This window comes from Dipteris shenzhenensis, chromosome 14 (genome assembly GCF_047967505.1).
Source record: "Dipteris shenzhenensis isolate YYH24624 ecotype China chromosome 14, Dip_SZ_1.0, whole genome shotgun sequence".
In the NCBI taxonomy this organism is placed as follows: Eukaryota; Viridiplantae; Streptophyta; class Polypodiopsida; order Gleicheniales; family Dipteridaceae; genus Dipteris; species Dipteris shenzhenensis.
Window position 1 is genome coordinate 53,173,122 of NC_141609.1, and position 21,120 is coordinate 53,194,241.

Genomic DNA, 21,120 nt, shown 5'->3' on the forward strand with positions numbered 1-21,120 from the left:
GAAACCCTAAAATGTCAAATTTTGCAATATCTGCTCAGATGATTTGAGAGCTCCTAAGTGTTGCAAGAACACTCTCCTGCAAGAAATTTTGAAAAGCCCCAAAATTTCCCATACCACTAATTTTCTGCTAAACCCTAATTTTCAAATTTTAGGGCATTTCTGTTTTTTACATCCCCTGAGCTGTATTGAAGTCTCCTGCATGTAGACATTTGGGGATTTCTCAAAATTCATGTAATTTCATTACTATCTTGCCTTCTTTGGGCATAATCTTCTCTTGGGGATACAGGAGGGAGGGAGGCAGACTTCTGGAGCGGCTGGACCATTTCTATGTCAACGATTGGGCGCTTGGCAGAGGAGGAGAGTCAGGAGTGGTTCCAGGGACGACACTCTCAGACCATGCCCCAGTCATCCTAGTCCTGGACTCAGCCTCTCACTCCTCACCTCCACACTCATGCCGGATCCCAAACTCCATCTACTCCAGAGCAGCGGTTCACAGCAGGATAGTGGACTTGTGGGAGCAGGATTGGGACCCCACCAGGGATATGGCAGCACAGGGAGCCCAGGCGCTTGCTGAGTCTAGCCTCATCTGTCAGCAGGAGGCGATTCAGGTCAAGCAGCACTGTTGGGCGCGGGAGAGGGGTCTCAAACGTGATCTCGCTTTGATTCAGCGGATGCAGCAATCTTCTCCAGGCTCTGAGGAGCTCGAACAGCAGGAGGTTCGGGCCCGAGCCATGCTAGAGGAGATCACCCAGCGTCACTTAGAGTTCTCATTTCATGCTTCCAAGTCCTTCTGGGCTAGGAAAGGCAACAGGATGTGCAGAGAGTTCTTCAGGACTCATGGACAAAGGTCAGCAGGGGAACAGCTCCGTTCTCTTAGGGCGCAGGATGGTAGTGTCAGGACAGATCCAGACAAGGTCTGAGACTTGGCGACAGATTTCTACATATCATTGTTCCAGCAGGAGCCCCTAGACCCCGTGGCCGCCTATGCAGGGAGGAGGTGTGGAGATCTACACCGCGGCTCGTGCAGCCTAGCATGAGTGACGTCCTTCTTGCCCCTTTCACCGTGGCCGAGATGTAGGATGCGGTGAGCGCTATTGATGGGCAGAAATGCCCAGGTGAGGATGGCCTCTCCAGATCTTTCTTCACCACCTTTTGGGAGCAGATCCACCGGCCCTTGCTCGCAACCTTCCAGCATATCTTCTCCAACCGGCAGATGCCAGCGAGCCTTGCGACAGGCCTGATTTGCCTCATCCCCAAAGGGAAGGACCGTCAGGAGATCAGACAATGGCGTCCTATCACCCCCCTCCCGACCGCCTACAAAATCCTCGCCAAGATGATCAATAGCCGCATCCGCCCCCTGCTACACGACTTGATTCATGACACCCAGACTGGTTTTGTCCACGATCGCAGCATTTTGGACAACATCTTCACTTTCTCAGAGGCGACGGAATGGGCCCAGCACAGTGGCCAGCACCTTGCCATACTCCTTCTCGACTTTGAGAAAGCGTACGACAGGGTAGACCAGTCCTTCTTGGAAGGTACACTCTCTCGGTTCGGTTTCCCGGACGAGTGGATCAGAGGTATTGCTAGCCTTTACAGGTCGGCCTCCAGTCAGGTTATCATCAGCGGCAGATGGGGGAGAGATTCACACTCGAGCGCTCGGTGCATCAGGGCTGTCCGTTAGCGCCCTACCTCTTCCTATTTTCTGCGGAGGCCATGACCCACTTCCTTCGAGCCCGTACCACTGGTCTTCGCGAGATGATGCAGAACTTCTGGACTCCGAGTATGCGTCTCCCTATTCGAGATGATGCAGAACTTCTGGACTCCGAGTATGCAGACGACACAGCCCTATATGTGCAGGATGATGTCGAGTCACTGAAGCGAGTGAGACTCTCCCTAGAGATTTTTTGCCTTGCGGCTGGGGCAAAAATCAACTGGCATAAGTCAGTTGGTTTTCTTACGGATCCGGGAGCCAGCTCACAGTGGGGTATTTTCCTAGGGTTTCGCTGGATCCCTAGAGGACAGACGACACGTTACCTGGGATTCCACGTAGGCCAGGACATCACGCCAGCTCAGCAGTTCTTGCCGGTCCTAGCCTCCATACGACGGAAGCTTGCTTTCTGGAGCACGGCTCGACTTTCCTTGGCAGGCAGGGCCCTTGTGGTCAACCAGGTCCTTCTTGCCACTGCTTGGTATGTGGCCTCTTGCTGGTGTTTCTCGAGATCATGTGTAGCCCAGTTGAGGAGACTGGTGCGCAACTTCCTATGGTCTAGTTCAGACGGTTCCAGCACCACCAGAGCCAGGTTCGCCTGGCATACGGTCATTCTCTCCCAAACAGAGGGCGGCCTTGGCATCATAGATCCAAAACTGCAGAGTCAGGCACTTCTTGGCAAGTTAGTCATCCGCGGTCTAACCCCAGGAGGGCAAACGTGGAAGCTCTTGCTACAGCATGGTCTCAGCGCGTGTACCCCCCAGAGAGGGGGTGTTTGGCAGCCTTCTATCCGATGGATCTTCACTTCTGCCCCTTTGACTCAGCCCCGTTCCCCCTTCCTCCGTAGCCTCGTCTCGGTCTGGAGGAAGTTGCGACACAGCCTCTCCCAGGTTCCCCCTAGCTGCCGAGAGGAGATAGACAGACAGCCCCTGATCTGGAGCAGCCAGGTGACAGATGTTACAGGTCGCCAGCTTGGAGAGAGATCCCATATCCCTTGGGCGCTCTGGGCGTGTGGGCCCGGGCGCTCTGGGCGTGTGGGCCCGCGCGCTCGCTCCAGGTTTGGAGGGACATCTACAGCCAGCTGAGCCCATGCGAGCTGGCAGCAGCAGTAGGTACGGCACGTGGGATCCAGGCTCAGCGAGCGGAGATTGATGCTGCCATTCCTGCAGGTTGGAGGATTCCCAGAGTCACCAGACAGCTCTTCCCGAGAGATAAGAGGTGGCTAGGACAGTTCACTCCACGAGGCATTCCTTTGGTGCTTGCAGGCCTTTTCTCAGACTCCTCCGTACACTTCTTCTCCGTCCCCTGATGATAGCCGCCTACAGAGCAGAGAGGCCGTGATCGACCCCCAGCTTCCCTGGCAGCGCCTTCGCATTGTAGGGCTGCAAGGGAAGACGTGGCATATAGACCCCCTGATTATGCAGTACCAGGACTGGAGACTCTGGATATGGGAGGGCCGTTCCTTGACAGAGGTGGAGTGGGACCCAGGGGAGTGGCACTGGCCACCTTCGGAGACCTCAGAGAACCCTACTCCCTTCTTTTCTTACAGTGCGCGGATGGGTAGGCGTGCTCTTGGGACTCTCCAGCGCGGGCTACCCACACAGGCACATAGTTGGTATGCCCAAGGGATATCTTTGGTCTTTCTTCACACTTTCTGGAAGACTCTGTGGACTAGCTGGCGGCCAAGGAAGATCTCCTACTTCCTTTGGATGGTGGCGCACAAGGGGCTACTAGTTGGCAGCTGGCTGAGGCAGATGGGGCAGGAGGGGCATTGCCAGATGTGTTTTCAGGAGGAGTCGTCCCTGAAGCACTGCCTTTGAAGCTGCTCGCATGCACAGACGGTTTGGAAGGGAGTCATGGGGATCTTAGCGAGGGCTACACCCGAGCTAGGACCGATCACTTGGGGAGCCGTTTGCTGGTGCAGCACTGAGATGGGACATCACTTGGCTTATGAGTTCTCTAGACAGGATCCCGTCTTTTTCATCACGCAGGCCACCTGGGCATACATGGACAGCTTCCCTTGGCATTGGACAAACAGATGCAGGAGCGATGCCTCGGCACCCAGTTTGGGAGATCATAGGGAGCATTGCAGGCTGGCATATCTGGACATCCAGATGCGCGCAGACTGTAGGAGCTCAAATTTCTTCTGCTACCCAGACCCTAGCAGACATTTGGAGCACGATCGTTCACACGCTCAAGGGTCAGTGGGATCAGATTCAGGGAGAGTCCCGGGCAGGGAAGGAAAAGAGACGACGCTTCCTTCGCGACTGGGACCACCGGGAGTTGTTCTTCCAGCACTCTACTCAGAGTCTTCAGTGGCATTACGCCCCTCCACCGTGGCTGTTTGTCCACTCTCCGATGATTATGCCCTGAGAGGCTTGTATTTAGCATTTTGAATCCTCGGGCTGAATCCGTTTTGTGATTGCAGCCCGTTGGCCTTTAGGCCTTCTTGTACTCTCGCTTTCAAGTAATATAACTAGCACTACTTTTTGTGCCCAAAAAAAAAAAAAGGTCCGATGATAGCAATAGCTTTTGAGTTGTGTTGCTTCCATGTCTTGAGTTGTTGAGGATCCGTTGTGGGAGCATGTAACATGCAACGATAATCTAATCATGCAATTCACAGCAAGACCTTCTTTAAACCTTTAGCAAGGAATTAGCGTTGTTTACCATAAAGAGAGAAAGGAGATGAGGGTAGAGAGAGAGTAGAGTCGACAACCGATTGGGTTCCTGTACCCACTGAGGGCCCCCTCCCCCAACCAAGGGAGAATTGGCTTTATACTTGGAGAACTAAGAAATACAAAGAACACTCTTCGAGAGAGCATGGAAACACACTTCTGAAGAGCTCACTGTGCTCACGTATAGCAGACCCAAAGTCCTGAGAGGCAATGCCGACCAATACCGAGACCTTGATGCTGTCCACACTGACGATGTAGGACACTTCTACAAGGCAAGGGATAGGCTTGTGCTGTCCACCGGAATGCAAGGTTACTACGTGAGCGAGAGAGTGAAAGCTAGGAGTGATAGATCCTATAAGAGAGCTGAGAGATGACTGAAATAAAGAGCTGAGAATGAGCTGTGTAAAATTGTAAAAGATAACTGAAAAGAGCTGCTGAAACAGACCCCAAACCTTACTCCATTCGCTGTCCCGACTCCCCGTCTAATGCGCTGTGTGAACACCTTCCGAGAGGGCTGAACTGATGCCAAAGGCTGAGGCTGGTCAGAGGGCCATTGGGGGTGAGTGTCAGGCTGTTCACAGGGGGCTGAGGAGGAGCTGTAGGAGGCTGAAGTGCTGGGAGAACTGAATGAGGAAAGAGGGCCTGGAGGCCCCCTATTTATACGGCTTTTGGGACTGGTTGGCTGGCCCCATAAATGGCAGCCCTAAGCCCCATAAATGGCAGCCCTAGGCCCCATAAAGGCAGCCCTAGGCCCCATAAATGGCAGCCTAGGGAGGAGTGCGGGATAGCCTATAAAGGCAGCCCTTCCCCTGCCATTATCTTCACTTGTTCCAGCCCTGAGGGGGCCCAAAAACGGCTCCTATCCTACGCTGGACCTAAACCTATCCCTAAACCTAAGACGGAAACACTACCCTAGCCTAACCTCGAGATGCTTTTATTTATCTGTATGGCATGTGGGCAGCACATGGGAAGATACGTGGATGCCATTGGATGCTGGGTTTGGAGCAAATCTGATGGGTAAAAGGAATCTCTGCATTGGCACAATCATCAGGAGGATCTTCAGCACATACATAGCCTGGGTAAGGAGTCGAAACATCCCTAGGTAGTTTTATCGATCTACATGCCATGTCTAGAGCAGATGGAGCATCAAAAGGCAGTGCGGGATGGTTGGATCAGACTCAAGACAGGTGGATCAGACGTGGGTCATACTCAGGACAAGTGCATCAGATTCTGGTATGTACATTGGTTGTATAGTCATTTGAATCTTTGTATGGACTGCTACATGGATAGAATAATGGCTATCGTGTGGGCAATTAGGGAACTATTACGCACTTGTCGATGTACCCAGTGTGTCACTTTGCACCCAAGTGCAGGGGTGCATGTGGCATTCCCTCCTTATTAACTTGGCGGTAGGTTCATTGCTTCCAAGTAGTCTGCTACTATAAGCTTGTTGAGTGCTCTGTAGTCGATACATAGTCGTGCGGACTTATCCTTCTTTGCCACAAATAGAATTGGTGCAGCAAAAGGCGAAGAAGAAGATCTGATAAACCCTGCGCGCAGTAATTGAGATATTGCTGCTCTAACTCCCCCTTCATAGACTTGGAAAGTCGATACGGGAACTTACTTGGAGATATCGAGTCCGGAAGTAGATCAATGCGATGGTCTTTCAATCTACTGGGAGGAAGCTGGGGTGGCAGATCATCTTGGAGCATGATGTCTTGGAACTCTTCGAGTAGATCCACCATTGCTTACCCCATCGGAGCAGCGGCTTGAACTACAGTGATTTGGCACTGGACGTAGACAAGTACACACATGGCATCCTTGCGGGCGGCGCGACCTGCTTGAATATGCGAGATTAACAGAATCCCTTGTATGCTCCGATCGCCACGTATCACGACAGGCTCAAGTAACCCTTTCACAATAGTGAAGGTGTCATGCCGCCAATCAGGCGTCAGTACATGCTCACGGAACCACTGAATCCCGAGGATCATGTCGCACCCCATCAAAGGAGTCAAAATAGCCTTATGCGTGATGTGTGCGCAAGCCGGGCATGAACCCGTTCATTGCAAGCTCGTGAGGCACCAAGGTGCACCCCACTGTCTTGGCAAGCTGAGGGGAGATGGCATCTTCTGAACTCCCCATATTGAACAGGACAATAAACTGATGCCTGTTAGCTGTGCCGTACGCTCGAATGAGGACCTTCTTTTGATCTGAGAAATCGTCCTCCTCCTTACCTTGAAAGACCATCGTGGAAACATCGTTCAAAGCAAGGAAGACAGAATTCGTAGCTGAGGATGGAGGCGGGGCTGAAAGAGCCAATACATTGGCGACAGACGAAGTAGATGCTTTCGCAGCCTTTTCAGCAAGCCACTTTAGACAATCCTTCTTGCCATGCCTAGCGATGTGGTGGCAATGAAAGTAGCGATGTTCTTGGTGGTACCGCTTCTGCTCGTCGGGCTGTAGATAGCCTCCCGTAATATCCGCTTTAGCCTTCTCATCCGGAGTCATCTTTGTCTTGGACTCCTTCTTTTAACCAGAAGCCTGGCCGTCTTTCTTTTGAAACCGGTTGTCCTTCTTCTGATCCTTACCCACCATGTTGTTTGACTGTTGCGGGGCTTTGGAATCTTTCTGGACCTGCTTCGGCTTTCCCCCATTCAGCATCATCTCTTGATTATGTGCGAGAGTCAGCACCTGCTCGTAATCCGGCGGGTCAAAGTTTCGAATGGTATAACGAATGTTCGTGTCCAATCCTCGAATGAATTGCTTCATCTTGGCGCTATAGGGTCACACCCAACTGTTGTGCCAACGTGATGACCTTATTCTTGTATGTCAACACAGGCAAATCATTCTGGGAGAGACGAGAGAACTAATCCTCCAGGTTAAGCATATATTCGGGTGGGAGAAAACAGGCTTTGAGGTCGGCCATAAACATTGCCGAAACGAAATTCGTCTTAAACGTTGTTGGGCCAATATGCTTACTAGCCCAATGTTGCCACCAGGTCACCGCCTCACCCGTAAGATGAGGAGCTGTGAGGTGGACTTTATCTTGCTCATCTTGAATCCGCACTAATGAAAAATGAGCTACAAACTGATGAATAAATTGCAAAATTACGGAATGGTCACACTTACCCTCATACTTAACAAAATTGGGAGTGGACCAAGTGAATGGTGTTACCTTTGTCGATGACGAAGCTATGGCGGTGACGGCGGCTGCGCTTAAACTTGCATACATAGCGGCTAACATCTATTTGTGTTCGAGAAGCATCACCTCTCGGTCTACCTTTTGTTTTCTCTCTGCCTACCTCCTCATTTTTGCATTTCTCACGCATCAATAAGAGCAGTTTTTCAAAATCTGTGATTCCTCTTTCTTCCAGTGGTTTTTTTGCTTCTTTTTTCTCCAAACGTTGTTTTGTCTAGTCCAGCTGTCTTCTGCTTTCTTCTACTTGGGATGAATGTTCTTCGAGTTGCTGTAGGAGGACCCGATTCTGCTCTAGAAGATTCGCCATCACTTCTTGAGCACTTGGCGGAAGCGTATCTTGTTAGTAGTCTTTCTCCTCTTCAAAGTCTTCAAGGTTGAAATCTTTTCCTGACCCTTCCATGGCTCTTGATTGTGTGTCCTTTCCGGATCTCAACACAAACATACACTCGCGGTAGTCAAGCTGGATACAAACCGAAGCTCTGATACCAATGTAACATGCAACGGTAATCTAATCGTGTAATTCACAGCAAGACCTTCTTTAAACCTTTAGCGAGGAGTTAGCGTCGTTTACCATAAAGAGAGAAAGGACATGAGGGTAGAGAGAGAGTAGAGTCGACAACCGATTGGGTCCCTATACCCACTGAGGATCCCCTCCCCCAACCAAGGGAGAGTTTGCTTTTTACTTGGAGAACTCAGAAATACAAAGAACACTCTTCGAGAGAGCACGGAAACGTACTTCTGAAGAGCTCACTCTGCACACGTATAACAAACCCAAAGACCTGAGAGGCAACGCCGACCAATACCGAGACCTTGATGCTACTTGTGTTGTCCACCAAAATGCAGGGTTACTGCGTGAGTGAGAAAAGAAAGAAAGAAAGAAAGTCTATTAACGTCCACAGGAGACCAAGAGGTCTATGGGACAACATGAAAGCCATCTAGTACATCAGCTTAGGAAGGGCGCAGGGCAGCTCCCAAGGAGTGCAAAAGCAGCTCCATTTATTTAGAGAGTACCTATATTGTAGCCTAGATAAAACATACACACATATATATAGTTGGCCTTACATCAGTTTAAGACTGAGAGTCTTTTGGTTTAGATTTAAACTCTCTAATGAGTGCTATCCCGTCCTAGTAGACTGCCCATTTACCATCCTTCCTGGCAGCCCAAACCTTTGCTAATTCCTTTGCCTTATCCTTCAGTTGAGCCTTGGTGAGTTCCTCGGCTATCCATATCTCGTCCCTTTCAGCTTGTGAGATTGTCGCAGAACTTTTATACGTATGTCTCGTGAGTTGAACGTAATGATAGCATGGCCATTACGTTGACCGACATGAACTACTTGAGCTTCACCGTCATCATCTGGGTTGTCAGGATTGTCATCGGCATCTGCTGTCCCGTCAACAGTAGGCATGGCTGTTTGGACATGTGCTAAGGTATCACTAAAAGATTCATCTTCTTTATACCATCCATCTGGAAGCCCCCCAATTCTAATTTTCAAAGCATTATCCTTTCTAGCTGCATGTTCTTTAATCTCTTCTTGAATATCAGCTTTGTTGACCTTTGCATCAAACTCCACAGTCACTTCTTGCTTGGCTGTCTGCATTTCAGTATGAACTAGATTCTTGACTGCAAAGACTAGTTGGGGGGTAGGGGGGGAAGCATTGCATGACTTTATAACCTCGTCAATGACTTCCTTCTTACAAGGTCCTTCCAAGACTTGAATTCTAGCTATGGCATCCGTTAGCTGCATCCTCAGCTCTCTCACTTGATCCTGTAGGAAGTAAATTTGTTCATGATATCCAAGAATTGGTCGATCAAAAAGACCACCTCGTTCATATATATGTGCATACGGGAAGGGCGTCCTAGCTGCCACTGTGGAGTATCTGACTTTGTTACTGGAGGCTGCTGGAGTGGAAGGGGTTTTTGAAGAGGAAGAAGGTAGGCTGGGCCATGCTTTGCTGGCCATATCTCCTACTACCCCCTGGCTGAGCTAAACCCCTAGTTGGGCTGGGGGTTCAGCCCAGCTAGGAGAGGCTACGGGAGGAGGGGCGGAGAGGCTACGGGAGGGGGGGGAGCGGAGAGGCTAAGGGGGGGGGGGGAGAGGCTACGAGCGGAGAGTTGAAGTGGGAGGGAAGCATGGTCTTGAGGTTGGTGTGAATGGACTTTAGGTCCAACTAAGGGGTTTGAAGGGGGGGCAGGGAGGCTACGGGAGGGGGGGGCGGCGAGGCTACGGGAAAGGGGGCGGAGTGAAAGCTAGGAGTGATAGATCCTATAAGAGAGCTGAGAAATGACTGAAATAAAGAGCTGAGAATGAGCTGAGAATGAGCTGTGTAAAACTGTAAAAGATGACTGAAAAGAGCTACTAAAACAGACCCCAAACCTTACTCCGTTCGCTGTCCCGACTCCCCGTCTGATGCGCTGCGTGAACACCTTCCCAGAGGGCTGAACTGATGCCAAAGGCTGAGGCTGGTCAGAGGGCCACTGGGGGTGAGTGTCAGGCTGTTCAAAGGGGGCTGAGGAGGAGCTGTAGGATGCTGAAGTGCAGGGAGAACTGAATGAGAAAAGAGGACCTGGAGGCCCCTTATTTATACGGCTTTTGGGGCTAGTTGGCTGGCCCCATAAATGGCAGCCCTAGGCCCCATAAAGGCAGCCCTAGGCCCCATAAATGGCAGCCTAGGGAGGGGTGCAGGATAGCCTATAAAGGCAGCCCTTCCCCTGCCATTATCTTCACTTGTTCCAGCCCTGAGGGGGCCAAAAAAGGGCTCCTATCCTATGCTAGACCTAAACCTATCCCTAAACCTAAGACGGAAACACTACCCTATGGTTCTCCAATGGGTACTAGTGAACAAGGACCGATCTTCCGACTTGACCTAAGGCTGAGAGACTGACTTACGTAGCTTGGCCTGACTGTCCCAGGACAAGGGCTCACAAAGGGGTCACAGCATACGACAAAATCTCCTATTAGGGAACTACTATGCACTTGTCGATGTAGCCAGTGTGTCACTTTGCACCCACGTGTAGGGGTGCATGTGACAAAGCATCATCCCATACATTTTCTTTCATGAGAAGTAACTGAGCCTTAGTTTGCCAAGTAGGGAATCCTTCCCCCTTGAACTTCTCCACGAGCAATGAGTTGGAGGAAAGAGACGTCATGATGAGAGAGATGGAGAGGAAGATGGGAGCAGTAAAAAATTGGGGATAGTTCAGTTCATTTGGAGGAGAAGAGGCAGAGAGCAGCAATGGCACACATACCATAGGTAATGAGCAGCAATGGCACGTGTACAGACTGGTACGGTGCAGCAAGCTAGGGCAGCAGTCACAAGAGCATTACGGAGGCTTGGCGGGCAGATTGTACGGGCTAGAACAGTTCGTAGTGTATGGAAACAGTCCGTACAGATTGTGCAGCCTGTGTGTGTCAGGCTGTACGGCCTGTTTTGCAGCTGATGGCAAGGCAAGGAAGCAGCTCTTGGCGAGGCATTTGGAGCCGAAGGGGTTGTTGATGGCGAAGAACCATTGTGAGGCTAAAGGAACGGGTGAAAGGTGATGTAGCTCTAACAGCTCCCGAAGGTGAGGCTAAGGGAAGGGAGGCTCTCCCTTGGAGGAGAGGGGAGCTTCCATTTGCGGGCTTCTCTCATCCTCTAGGTAGAGCAAGAAGATGGGGAAAGTGGAAAGGAGGCTCTGATACCACATGAAGGCACATGTGGAGAAGGGAGAGAGAGAGGGTAGGCTAGGAAGAGAGCTAATGATACTCAAAGAAAGACATGATGAAATGGAAATGAAATGACTAAGCAATGAACAAATGAAAGTACTCACATGTAAACCAAAGAGCTTGTAGATTGATACTTGATTGATTTGACACTAGACAAGTACAGCTCTTATATAGAGCGCACACACACATATGAACACCAATGCATATGGGACAACTCCCAATGTGAACGTGGCATCCATAGGACACACTAGACTAGAACTCACACTAGAATACACCAAACTGACTCATCCTGACTCCATTTCCTAACAACTTGTGTCATTCTCGAGAGTGGGATCTCCTGAGAATAACTATGGCTGGAGTTTGCCTGACCTCTAGCTCGGGGGGACCCTAAGGGGTCTACGGTTGTGTGGTGACGCACTAGTCGATACCACATGTGCCCCTGTGTTTGTATTCTGATGTTGGTCTATAATTGCAAGTTAGCACGGAGATAGACGAGATCCTAGATCCCTACCTTGAGGATTGTTTCACAACCTCCCCAACAGTGCTATGCTATGTCTCTCTCACATTCCTGATGCAGCACTAAAGCTTGAACTGAATTTCCATCCCATCATGCCTCAAATTTGCCACTGACTTGACAGAAGGCAATCATTGTTCTTAGCACAACCAATGTTCTTGGCACATGAGACACGCATGAAGAGGCATGTAGCAATGTTATACAAGAAAACTGATACAAGATAACAATTTTAACCATTTCAAGATGATTGTCACAAACAGAGAAAATATTGAAGGAGATGGCTAGGATAACTTAACTTCGGAACCTTCATGACACCTCCAAAATCTCAATCAAGAAGGAGATTAATCAAGAAGACTGTGTAGCAGTAGAAAGAATTGATTGCATGCATTACCGTTTTGCAGCGAATGCAAGGATCCGTTGCCGAGAATGTCCTTCTCCATCCCCAATATCAATTGCATTGTACAACATATCCCCACCTAAACTTGAAGGTCCAGACTCTTCTTCTGCTTCATTGCTGGAATGCCACAACAACACAATCAGCACAGCTCAAAAAGCTAAACTTCAGCCAAAGATGGGAAAAGAAAATCAGACTTCCTATTAAATGCACAAGCTTGGTCAAGCATGAGATTCTAGTAGCAATACAGAATCTAGAACAACAAAACAGCTATAGCAATAAAAGTGGCTCTGCTTCCCTCAATTACCAAACCATGAAAATCGGGATGTACATACAACAGCATACTTTTTGTTTCCCCAAAGAAAAGAACCATCTATTAAAAAACATTGAAAAATGATACACATAAGCAATCCATTGGGCGCTGACCAAATATGTGTGTGAGCGCGCGCGTGTGCTCGACAGTGGAGGAAACGGTTAAGGCAAATTTGGGATTGCAAACTTCCACTTCATCAGCAGGTTCTCTTTTGGAGAGTTCTTCTTGGGGTTCTGCCGTTTGGATAGATATTGGCTCACCATCACATTGCTCTGCTATTTGTCGCCAATGTCTATCCTTGCAATAATCTATGCCTCATTTATTTTGGCATTGCCTTGATTCTCATGATTTCTTGTTTATGCTTCAGCAATGACCTACGGCTCATTTCCTACAGCTAATTTTGGCAAGCTATTCTCGATCTTCAGTGTTCATCCTGTCAGGCAGGGATTTGATCTTTTCTTTCATTGGTTTGTTATTGGGCACTATGAAATCTATGGAAGGACTGTAACCTCAGTCTTTGGTGACCCTTCCCTGTGCATATATCATCTCTTCCATGCTTCCCTGCCTTTATGTCGTATAATGAGCTCTTTTGATGTTGTTACTACTTGTCCCCTCTTTTTGGGAAAAGAGAGAGAGAGAGAGAGTGTGTGTGTGTGTGTGTGTGTGGACTTAGATCATCCTGCTTTCTTGTCATATAATGAGGTCTTCTGATATTTGTAGCAGATTGTCCCTTTTTCTCGGACTACTTTTTGTAATTATGACACCTGGTTCTCGCCCCAAACAAAAAAGTGTGTGTGTGTGTGTGTGTGTGTGTGTGTACACATATACCTAGATGAATCCAGGAACATTCTTGAACTCATCCTCTAAAACACAACATAGTGCAGTTTCAATCTCACGAGAGTCACTCATCAGATTGAAAACCATAAACTCCATCACGTATAGCAGGGACTAGCTACTATGACATCCCCACTAACGTCATCAGTGCCCAACAGTGGGTGTAGACCATAGTATAAAAGTATGCTCTCACACATACAAATCCACACACCCACACATAGTTGAGCATCCATTTATGCAAAGTCTTCGAACTGAGTTTCTGTCGGTACTCCGGAGGTGAAGGGCAAACTCAGCCATGACGAAGGCTAGCACTAAAGGAGAAGGCTAATCAAAAAGTAGTCCAAATCTCTCATTCAAGCTACAACTGCTTGTGAAGTCTAAACGATTTCATTTTAGTCTCTCCCAAACGAGCATCTAAATCTAAATCTAGCTGATAGGGCAACGCACCATTTAAGATAGAAAGAATTATCGCAATACCAGCAGGCCGCAACTTGGACGAAAACTTCACAAGGTGAAATTTGCATGTCCGCTAATGCGGCAGAAGCATATACCTAGATGAATCCAGGAACATTCCCAAACTCATCCTCTAAAAACACAACATAGTGCAGTTTCAATCTCACGAGAGTCACTCATTAGATTGAAAACCATAAACTCCATCACGCATAGCAGGGACTAGCTACTATGACATCCCCACTGATGTCATCAACGCCCAACAGTGGGTGTAGACCATAGTACAAAAGTATGCTCACACATACAAATCCACACACCCACACATACTTGAGCATCCATTTATACAAAGTCTTCGTACTGAGTTTCTGTCGGCACTCCGGCCGTGAAGGGCAAACTCAGCCATGACGAAGGCTAGCACTAAAGGAGAAGGCTAATCAAAAAGTAGTCCCAATCTCTTCATTCAAGCTACAACTGCTTGTGAAGTCTGAACGATTTCATTTTAGTCTCTCCCAAACGAGCATCTAAATCTAAATCTAGCTGATAGGGCAACGCACCATTTAAGATAGAAAGAATTATCGCAATACTAGCAAGCCGCAACTTGGACGAAAATTTCACAAGGTGAAATTTGCATGTCTGCTAATACGGCAGAAGCATATACCTAGATGAATCCAGGAACATTCCCAAACTCATCCTCTAAAAACACAACATAGTGCAGTTTCAATCTCACGAGAGTCACTCATCAGATTGAAAATCATAAACTCCATCACGCATAGCAGGGACTAGCTACTATGACATCCCCACTGACGTCATCAGCGCCCAATAGTGGGTGTAGACCATAGTATAAAAGTATGCTCTCACACATACAAATCCACACACCTACACATACTTGAGCATCCATTTATACAAAGTCTTCGTACTAAGTTTCTGTCGGCACTCCGGAGGTGAAGGGCAAACTCAGCCATGACGAAGGCTAGCACTAAAGGAGAAGGCTAATCAAAAAGTAGTCCAAATCTCTTCATTCAAGCTACAACTGCTTGTGAAGTCTAAACGATTTCATTTTAGTCTCTCCCAAACATCTAAACTAAATCTAGCTGATAGGGCAACGCACCACTTAAGATAGAAAGAATTATCGCAATACCAGCAAGCCGCAACTTGCGTGTGTGTGTGTGTGTACACACTTTTTTTTGGTAAAATCCAGTGCATTGTATTTATATTCTCATAAATTTACAAGATGGAAGTCTCCAAAATGGAGAATATCCCAAAGATCAAAAGCATAAAAAGAAAAGCTCTATGCAAGAAGCATGTATATCACCCTCATGGCAGGCATCATATAAATATTGCCGCAATGAGGCTCTGAAAGGTTCATATGACTTGTGACTCTGGCGGCCCAAGTATGCCAAATTATGCTCATTCCAGATTGTCCAAAGAGCCCAATATCTCACCCATGAGAGAAATAGTGAGTATTGAGACAAAAACCTCATAAACCTGCCAAATAACCAAAAATGTTTCCCAAATCTCTGACTCGGGAAACGGAGGCGAAGATCTGAAATTCTCCCAAGGAGGCTCCGAGAAGACGGGCAGTGCCAAAGCAAATGAGGGACAGTCTCTAAAGGAGCCTGACACCGTAAACATGTGGATGGTGCAATGTGACGTTTGGCAAGTGTGATTCCCACTGACAATGTGCCGGTCATGCATCTCCAAAGAAAAAGTCTTTGTTTCAAAAGCATTTTACACCACCATAATATTCGGAGATTCTTCCGCCACCATGAGAGGGGCTGCCTAATATGCCACAGAGTATTAGCATATTGATGAATCCATGGGGCAGGCTGAAGAAGCTTGTAGGCTTTGATGGAGGTCAAAGCAAGCAGAGGAATAGGATGAGAGCATGTAGCAGAGGGGTGCAATTGCCAATCCATAAGCCTGTCTGTGTCAGCCACAGAAGGAATAGGTAGAAAAGGATGTAAGAGATCAGCAATTTTCTTCCATATCAACCTATGATGCATTCCCAATGCATAGGAGGCAGTGGCCTGAGGAAAAGATAAGACATAGCCCTGATCATCTACCACATCATTGATGTATCTAATGCCCAATTTCATGAGATTATATGCCCAAACAGGTTCCTGTAAAGCAAGTGGAATGTCAAAGATGGCACTCCAATGAATACTTTCTTTCCTCATTGAGTTTGTGCCCAAGCGATTATCAGGAGCCCATTTGACCTTGGAAAGTACTTGTTTCCAGTCAAGTATCAGAGCAGTAGAGAAAGGGCAGCCAGGAATTTTCCCTACAAATCTCCCAATGACAACCTCCCAATAATCAGTAGTCCAATGGTCATAAGCAGATGTCCTCATGTTGACACACATGGATGCTATCATACAAGTCCATGGCTGTTGTTGACGGAAAAAAGTATGGAGCATAGTCGCCTTCCTTGCAAGTACATGATATCTGATATTGAGAACATTAAGTCCCCAGGAGAGCACACCATTTCCATCTTCAGCAGTCTCAATGCTTTCACAGCACTTTTTGTCCTCCATAACAACTCCATAGCTTGAGACATAAAGGCTGAAATATCTCTAGAGGACCAATGTAGCAAAGGCAAAAAGAACTGAACATAGGACATTACAATAGACTGTACTATTCTGAGCCTGACATGAAGTGGCCAAGTAGAAATTTTCCAATATTCCAGTTTATGTTGAAGTCTTTGGAAGATCCATTTTAACTGCTGCTTCCTGGTGATATGCCATCCTATAGGATATCCCAAATGCCTGACTACATCTTTGGAATGCACTACCTAGCCTGGCCAGAGAATAGAATGCCAGTCACATTGTTTCAGGGGAAGCAATTTGGATTTGTCAAAGTTGACATGCAATCCCGCTGCTAATCCATACAATGATAATGTGGTCATAAGCATGTGGACTTCCCGGGGGGAGTTCTGTGGCATAAAGAAGGAATCATCAGCATATGCTTGTGCCAAAAAAGATGCAGCCCCAGCGATTTTAAGACCAATCAGATGTCCTGTGTTTGTAAGATGATCAAAATACATCAAGAGGGGATGGGTCGCAATGGCATAGAAGAAAGCACTAAGAGGGCAGCCCTGCCTGACTGATCTACCCAATGTCCATGACCGAGATAGATGACTCCCAAGAATGCACTGAGAGTTAGAGCCACAATAAAGCCAATAAATTGCATTTGCTATCTTGGGACCAAAGCCCAACTTTGTCATGATTTGAGAGATAAAATCCCATTGAACAGTGTCAAATGCCTTAGTGATATCTACCTGCAATATGAGCACACCTTGATGCGAGTACTTAGCATATTCAATTGCAGTCAATGCATTGGAGATATTGTCATGGATTTGTCTTCGCGGCACAAACCCATACTAATGAAAATGAAGGCCTGCATTCAGTATCCCATGAAGCCTATACACAATCATTTTGGCAATGAGTTTGTCAACTACAGGCATCAAAGTAATAGGCCTCCAATCTGACATATGATCACACAGATTTTTTTTTGGCACAAGTTTGATTATGCCATGCTTCCAAAGGTGCGGCAAGTGATTTTCTTGCCAGGCAACATTGATCATTTGTAAGAGAACATCTTTCAAATCATCCCAAAGGGAAATATAAAATTCCACCGTAAGACCATCCTAGCCAGGGGACTTGTATTTGCCGAGGTGGGACAATGCATTATCAAGTTCTGTGTCAGTAAAAGGTCTCTCGAATGTAAGAGCATCATCCATTTCCACTATCTCAGAAACATATTGAAGAAATTCAGTCCTCACAAAAAAAGTGTGTGTACACACACTTTTTTTGTGTGTGTCTACACACACACACACACACACACACACACAAATAATACACTTTTTTTGGAGGGTGAAATCCATGTACTTGATGTTACAAGAGGCGGTCCCCAATGTGGAGACCAGCAAATACACACACACACGCACACACACACACACACACACATATATACATAGTTTTTTTTTTCTTCTTTTTGTTTTTTTTTTTGGGGGGGGGGTTGGTGGTGTAAAAGAACCTTTCATTAAGAAGAATGTACATTCATAGCTGTCCCAAAGCAAGACGGCTACTACTCATAAACTAGAAGATGAAAAAAGACAAATACATACACACAAGCGCGTGCGCTTTAATCTCCACACACATGTATAGATGGTGTGTGTGTGTGTGTGTGTGTGTGTGTAACATTTACTTAGCTAATTTCCAGTCATGACATCTCGTCTCTGCTCTCGGCCCGCCCCACTAGGGTTACCGTTGCCCTCATCCACAAGGCCACCCGCCGCCCCCGACGACCGAGCTCGACTAGGCCGCGTGACGTCAGAGGCCAATCATCTATCGCAGGGTTTTTTCCGACTTCCCATTTGACGGCCCCTCTATGATTGGTCTCTGACGATCACCACCTGCACATGTATACTGTATCTCCCCCCTCTGCCCCACTTTTTTGTGCCCCCCCCTTCTTCTTCTTTGTATCATCTGGAGGTAGACACATATTTTTTGTATCAGGACTAGACACATAGTCCTTCATAACCTCTTTTTTTTGTAGAAACGGTTGGTTGGCCCGTTTTGAGACCACCACCGTTATGCTCATTGTATCAGTTATCTTTAGTCTCATAGACCTTCACGGTCTCCCGAAGACTTTAATAAACTTTCTTTCTTTCTTTCTTTGTAGTCAGCCTTTAATGGCTTTGTAAATAGATAAGTAAGTATGTATGTATGTAACATTTACTTAGCTATTTTCCAATCTAGTCAGCCTTTAATGGCTTTGTAAATAAGCAGTACTTTTAGTAGGGTGGCCTAATGTTGCCATGTGGCATTGGCCATCCCATAAGCATTGTGGTACATTTTGCAAAGGCCTATACCTATGAAAGGGGCCCTGCTGTACCATGTACTCATTCTTGGAATGCAATCTAATGAAAATTCATGTACAGCTGAGCCATGTTTTGCTCAAGGCTGAAGTACGATATCTTTTCCTAGACTAGGAATCTACATCCTAGCATGTTGCTTGTGCTTTCCATGTACTTTTCAATTGATTTGCTAATGGATTCTCATAATTACATGCTGTTCTTTCCTTTCACTACAAGCTGCTACCTCTAGGACTAGTTTAGCTAAGGATTAGGGCTTAATTAGCTAGACTGTGAGCTGGCTTAGCTACATTGATATCAAAGCACTTTTCATGGAATTTTGTGGGCAAAATCTTGTCATTTCACTCTAAAACTTAAAGCATGTGTTCATGAGCCCACGATACACCTCCGTAGTAAAATTGGTCGCCGGAAGTTATTCCAATCGTTGTCTGCCACATGTCAAGCTGCTAGAGCGTCAAAAATTCAAATTTCTCAAATTCGTAAATTTATGTCTACAAAGGTGACAAAAATACACTTTCGTATATTGAAGATCGATAAGATAGAAGATGTGGCATACACATGCCCTAAAGAGTTCAATACATGAAGCAATACATGTAGCCACCACTTGGACAACAATTCATGTAAAGCGTGCATGTCTACTCAAGTGACGAGATGTACGTTTGAAAGTCTAGAATATATTTGAATTTTGCAAACTAATAAGTCCTGTAAAGGAAGATTGATAAGATAGCTATTGGGGGTGGTTGCTTTATGTTAAGCTTGGGTCGCCATTGTGGCACCCTAGCTTTCCTCCTATTTTTAATTTTTAACCAAGTACATATGAGGCTTGGAGAATGAACACTCTAGCAAAAGAGAGAATACTACCACTAAGGTTGAATTGCCACCTCCCTATAGAGTGTGTTCTATGTCTTAACTTTTTGAGTTGCTGTGACTCCACTCCTATCATAATGGCTGCATGTGCCCCTGCTATGCATGCTATCATAGATGCATGGATCCTGTCCCTCCCCTCCATTGCCTACAGCCGTCACCTTCCTGGATCCTTGCATTGCCTCACTATCAATTTTGAGACAACATCTGTAAATGCTTCTCCAAGAGACACTCTACTAGTCATGAGCATAACTTGGTAACAAAGTATTGTATGTTGCTTCCATTTGTCCATTTGTTTGCAGATGTAAGGAAGACGAAAAACTGTAGATTATCAAAGAGGGCTATTAAAAACTTGCTTGTTAATTTGCTGTCCCTATTTGGTACTATAGATATGGGAATTCCACGATGGACAAACGCATGTATAAAGAAGCCACGTAAGGGGCCTTAAGAGTCTTTTAAATGGAACAAAATGAGCTTGTTTACTGGATTGATCAACCATTGGTATCATGTCCACGTTGCTTTTGTGGAAATCTTGTAACAAAATCTATTGCGTGTTGTTCTTACCTTGGGACAAGAAGAAAGGTAAATTACTTTGATGAATGAGTGTACGCTGAAGTCATTCCTAAAGTTACACCTGGATCTCTGCTTGTCAAGCCTCACCCAATCTACCTGCACTTAAAGTGTGCATGTGGAAATGAATAAGAATTCAAAAATGAACCTTCTTCACTTGCACTCTCGACTTTAATATACACATGATCTACTTTGCCAGATCCCAATATATACAAGCCCAACCAAGCATCTGGGACCTAACATTCCAGACCATCCCTAGTGATTATGCAATAGGATGTGTGTATTTGTGAAAAAATATGTTGCAATCCTGGAAGAATTATCCATATTGAAGAACCCCTATGGATTTCTGCTGTAAGGTCCAGCATGTACGGAACAACCAGCACTTAACCCCATGATTACAAATCCCTCCATCAGGATTTTTTCAAGATTTTAAGCTCAGTTTATTTGTGCAACGAACGATTTTAAGCATAAATAAGGGTGTTTTGAAAGAAGAGAATCATCCCATGCTGCCTATGGTCATGGCAAGAATCCAACACTTGGTCATACTGAAGGACAGCGGAGGGCAGGTAGTGTATCCAACGTCCTCCACAGGCTGGAGTCAGAGGAAAGTTCGCAGCTTGTCCATCATAGCTTGCAGGTGGGGATCCTTGTACGGCCTTTGGACTTCATGGTTGTTTGGGCATCCTCCTTGGTCGTCTGCTGTGGCCTTTGTGAGGGTGCATCTTTCTCATTTTGTGCTTGACTCGTTGAAACTTTTTCTTTTTTCCTGGATTCAGATTATAAGATAGTTGTCAAGGCATACACCCTCTCAAACTTTTTGCTAACTTCGTAGCATTGATAATCCTTGTCTTTCTCTCCCCTTTGCTGTCATTTTTCAGATGCTTCTCTATGCTTCCACGGACCACATATACGTAATGTGCAATTGTGTGACGTTTAGAGGCTTATTACGAAATTGCCATTATGTAACAGCTGAATGGTCATCACCTCAAAACAGAAAACTACCCAAATTTGACAGCCAA

At 46.6% G+C, this 21,120-nt stretch overlaps 1 protein-coding gene across 1 annotated transcript in view; it reads right to left on the reverse strand.

Moving 5' to 3' along the window:
- LOC147894814 (protein HLB1-like) overlaps positions 1–21,120 on the reverse strand; it is a 137,062-nt gene that overhangs the window by 114,575 nt on the left and 1,367 nt on the right. The window contains exon 2 of the mRNA XM_087385048.1: positions 12,195–12,317. Within this exon, the coding sequence (XP_087241174.1) occupies positions 12,195–12,317 (123 nt within the window). The remainder of the gene's footprint in view (positions 1–12,194; positions 12,318–21,120) is intronic.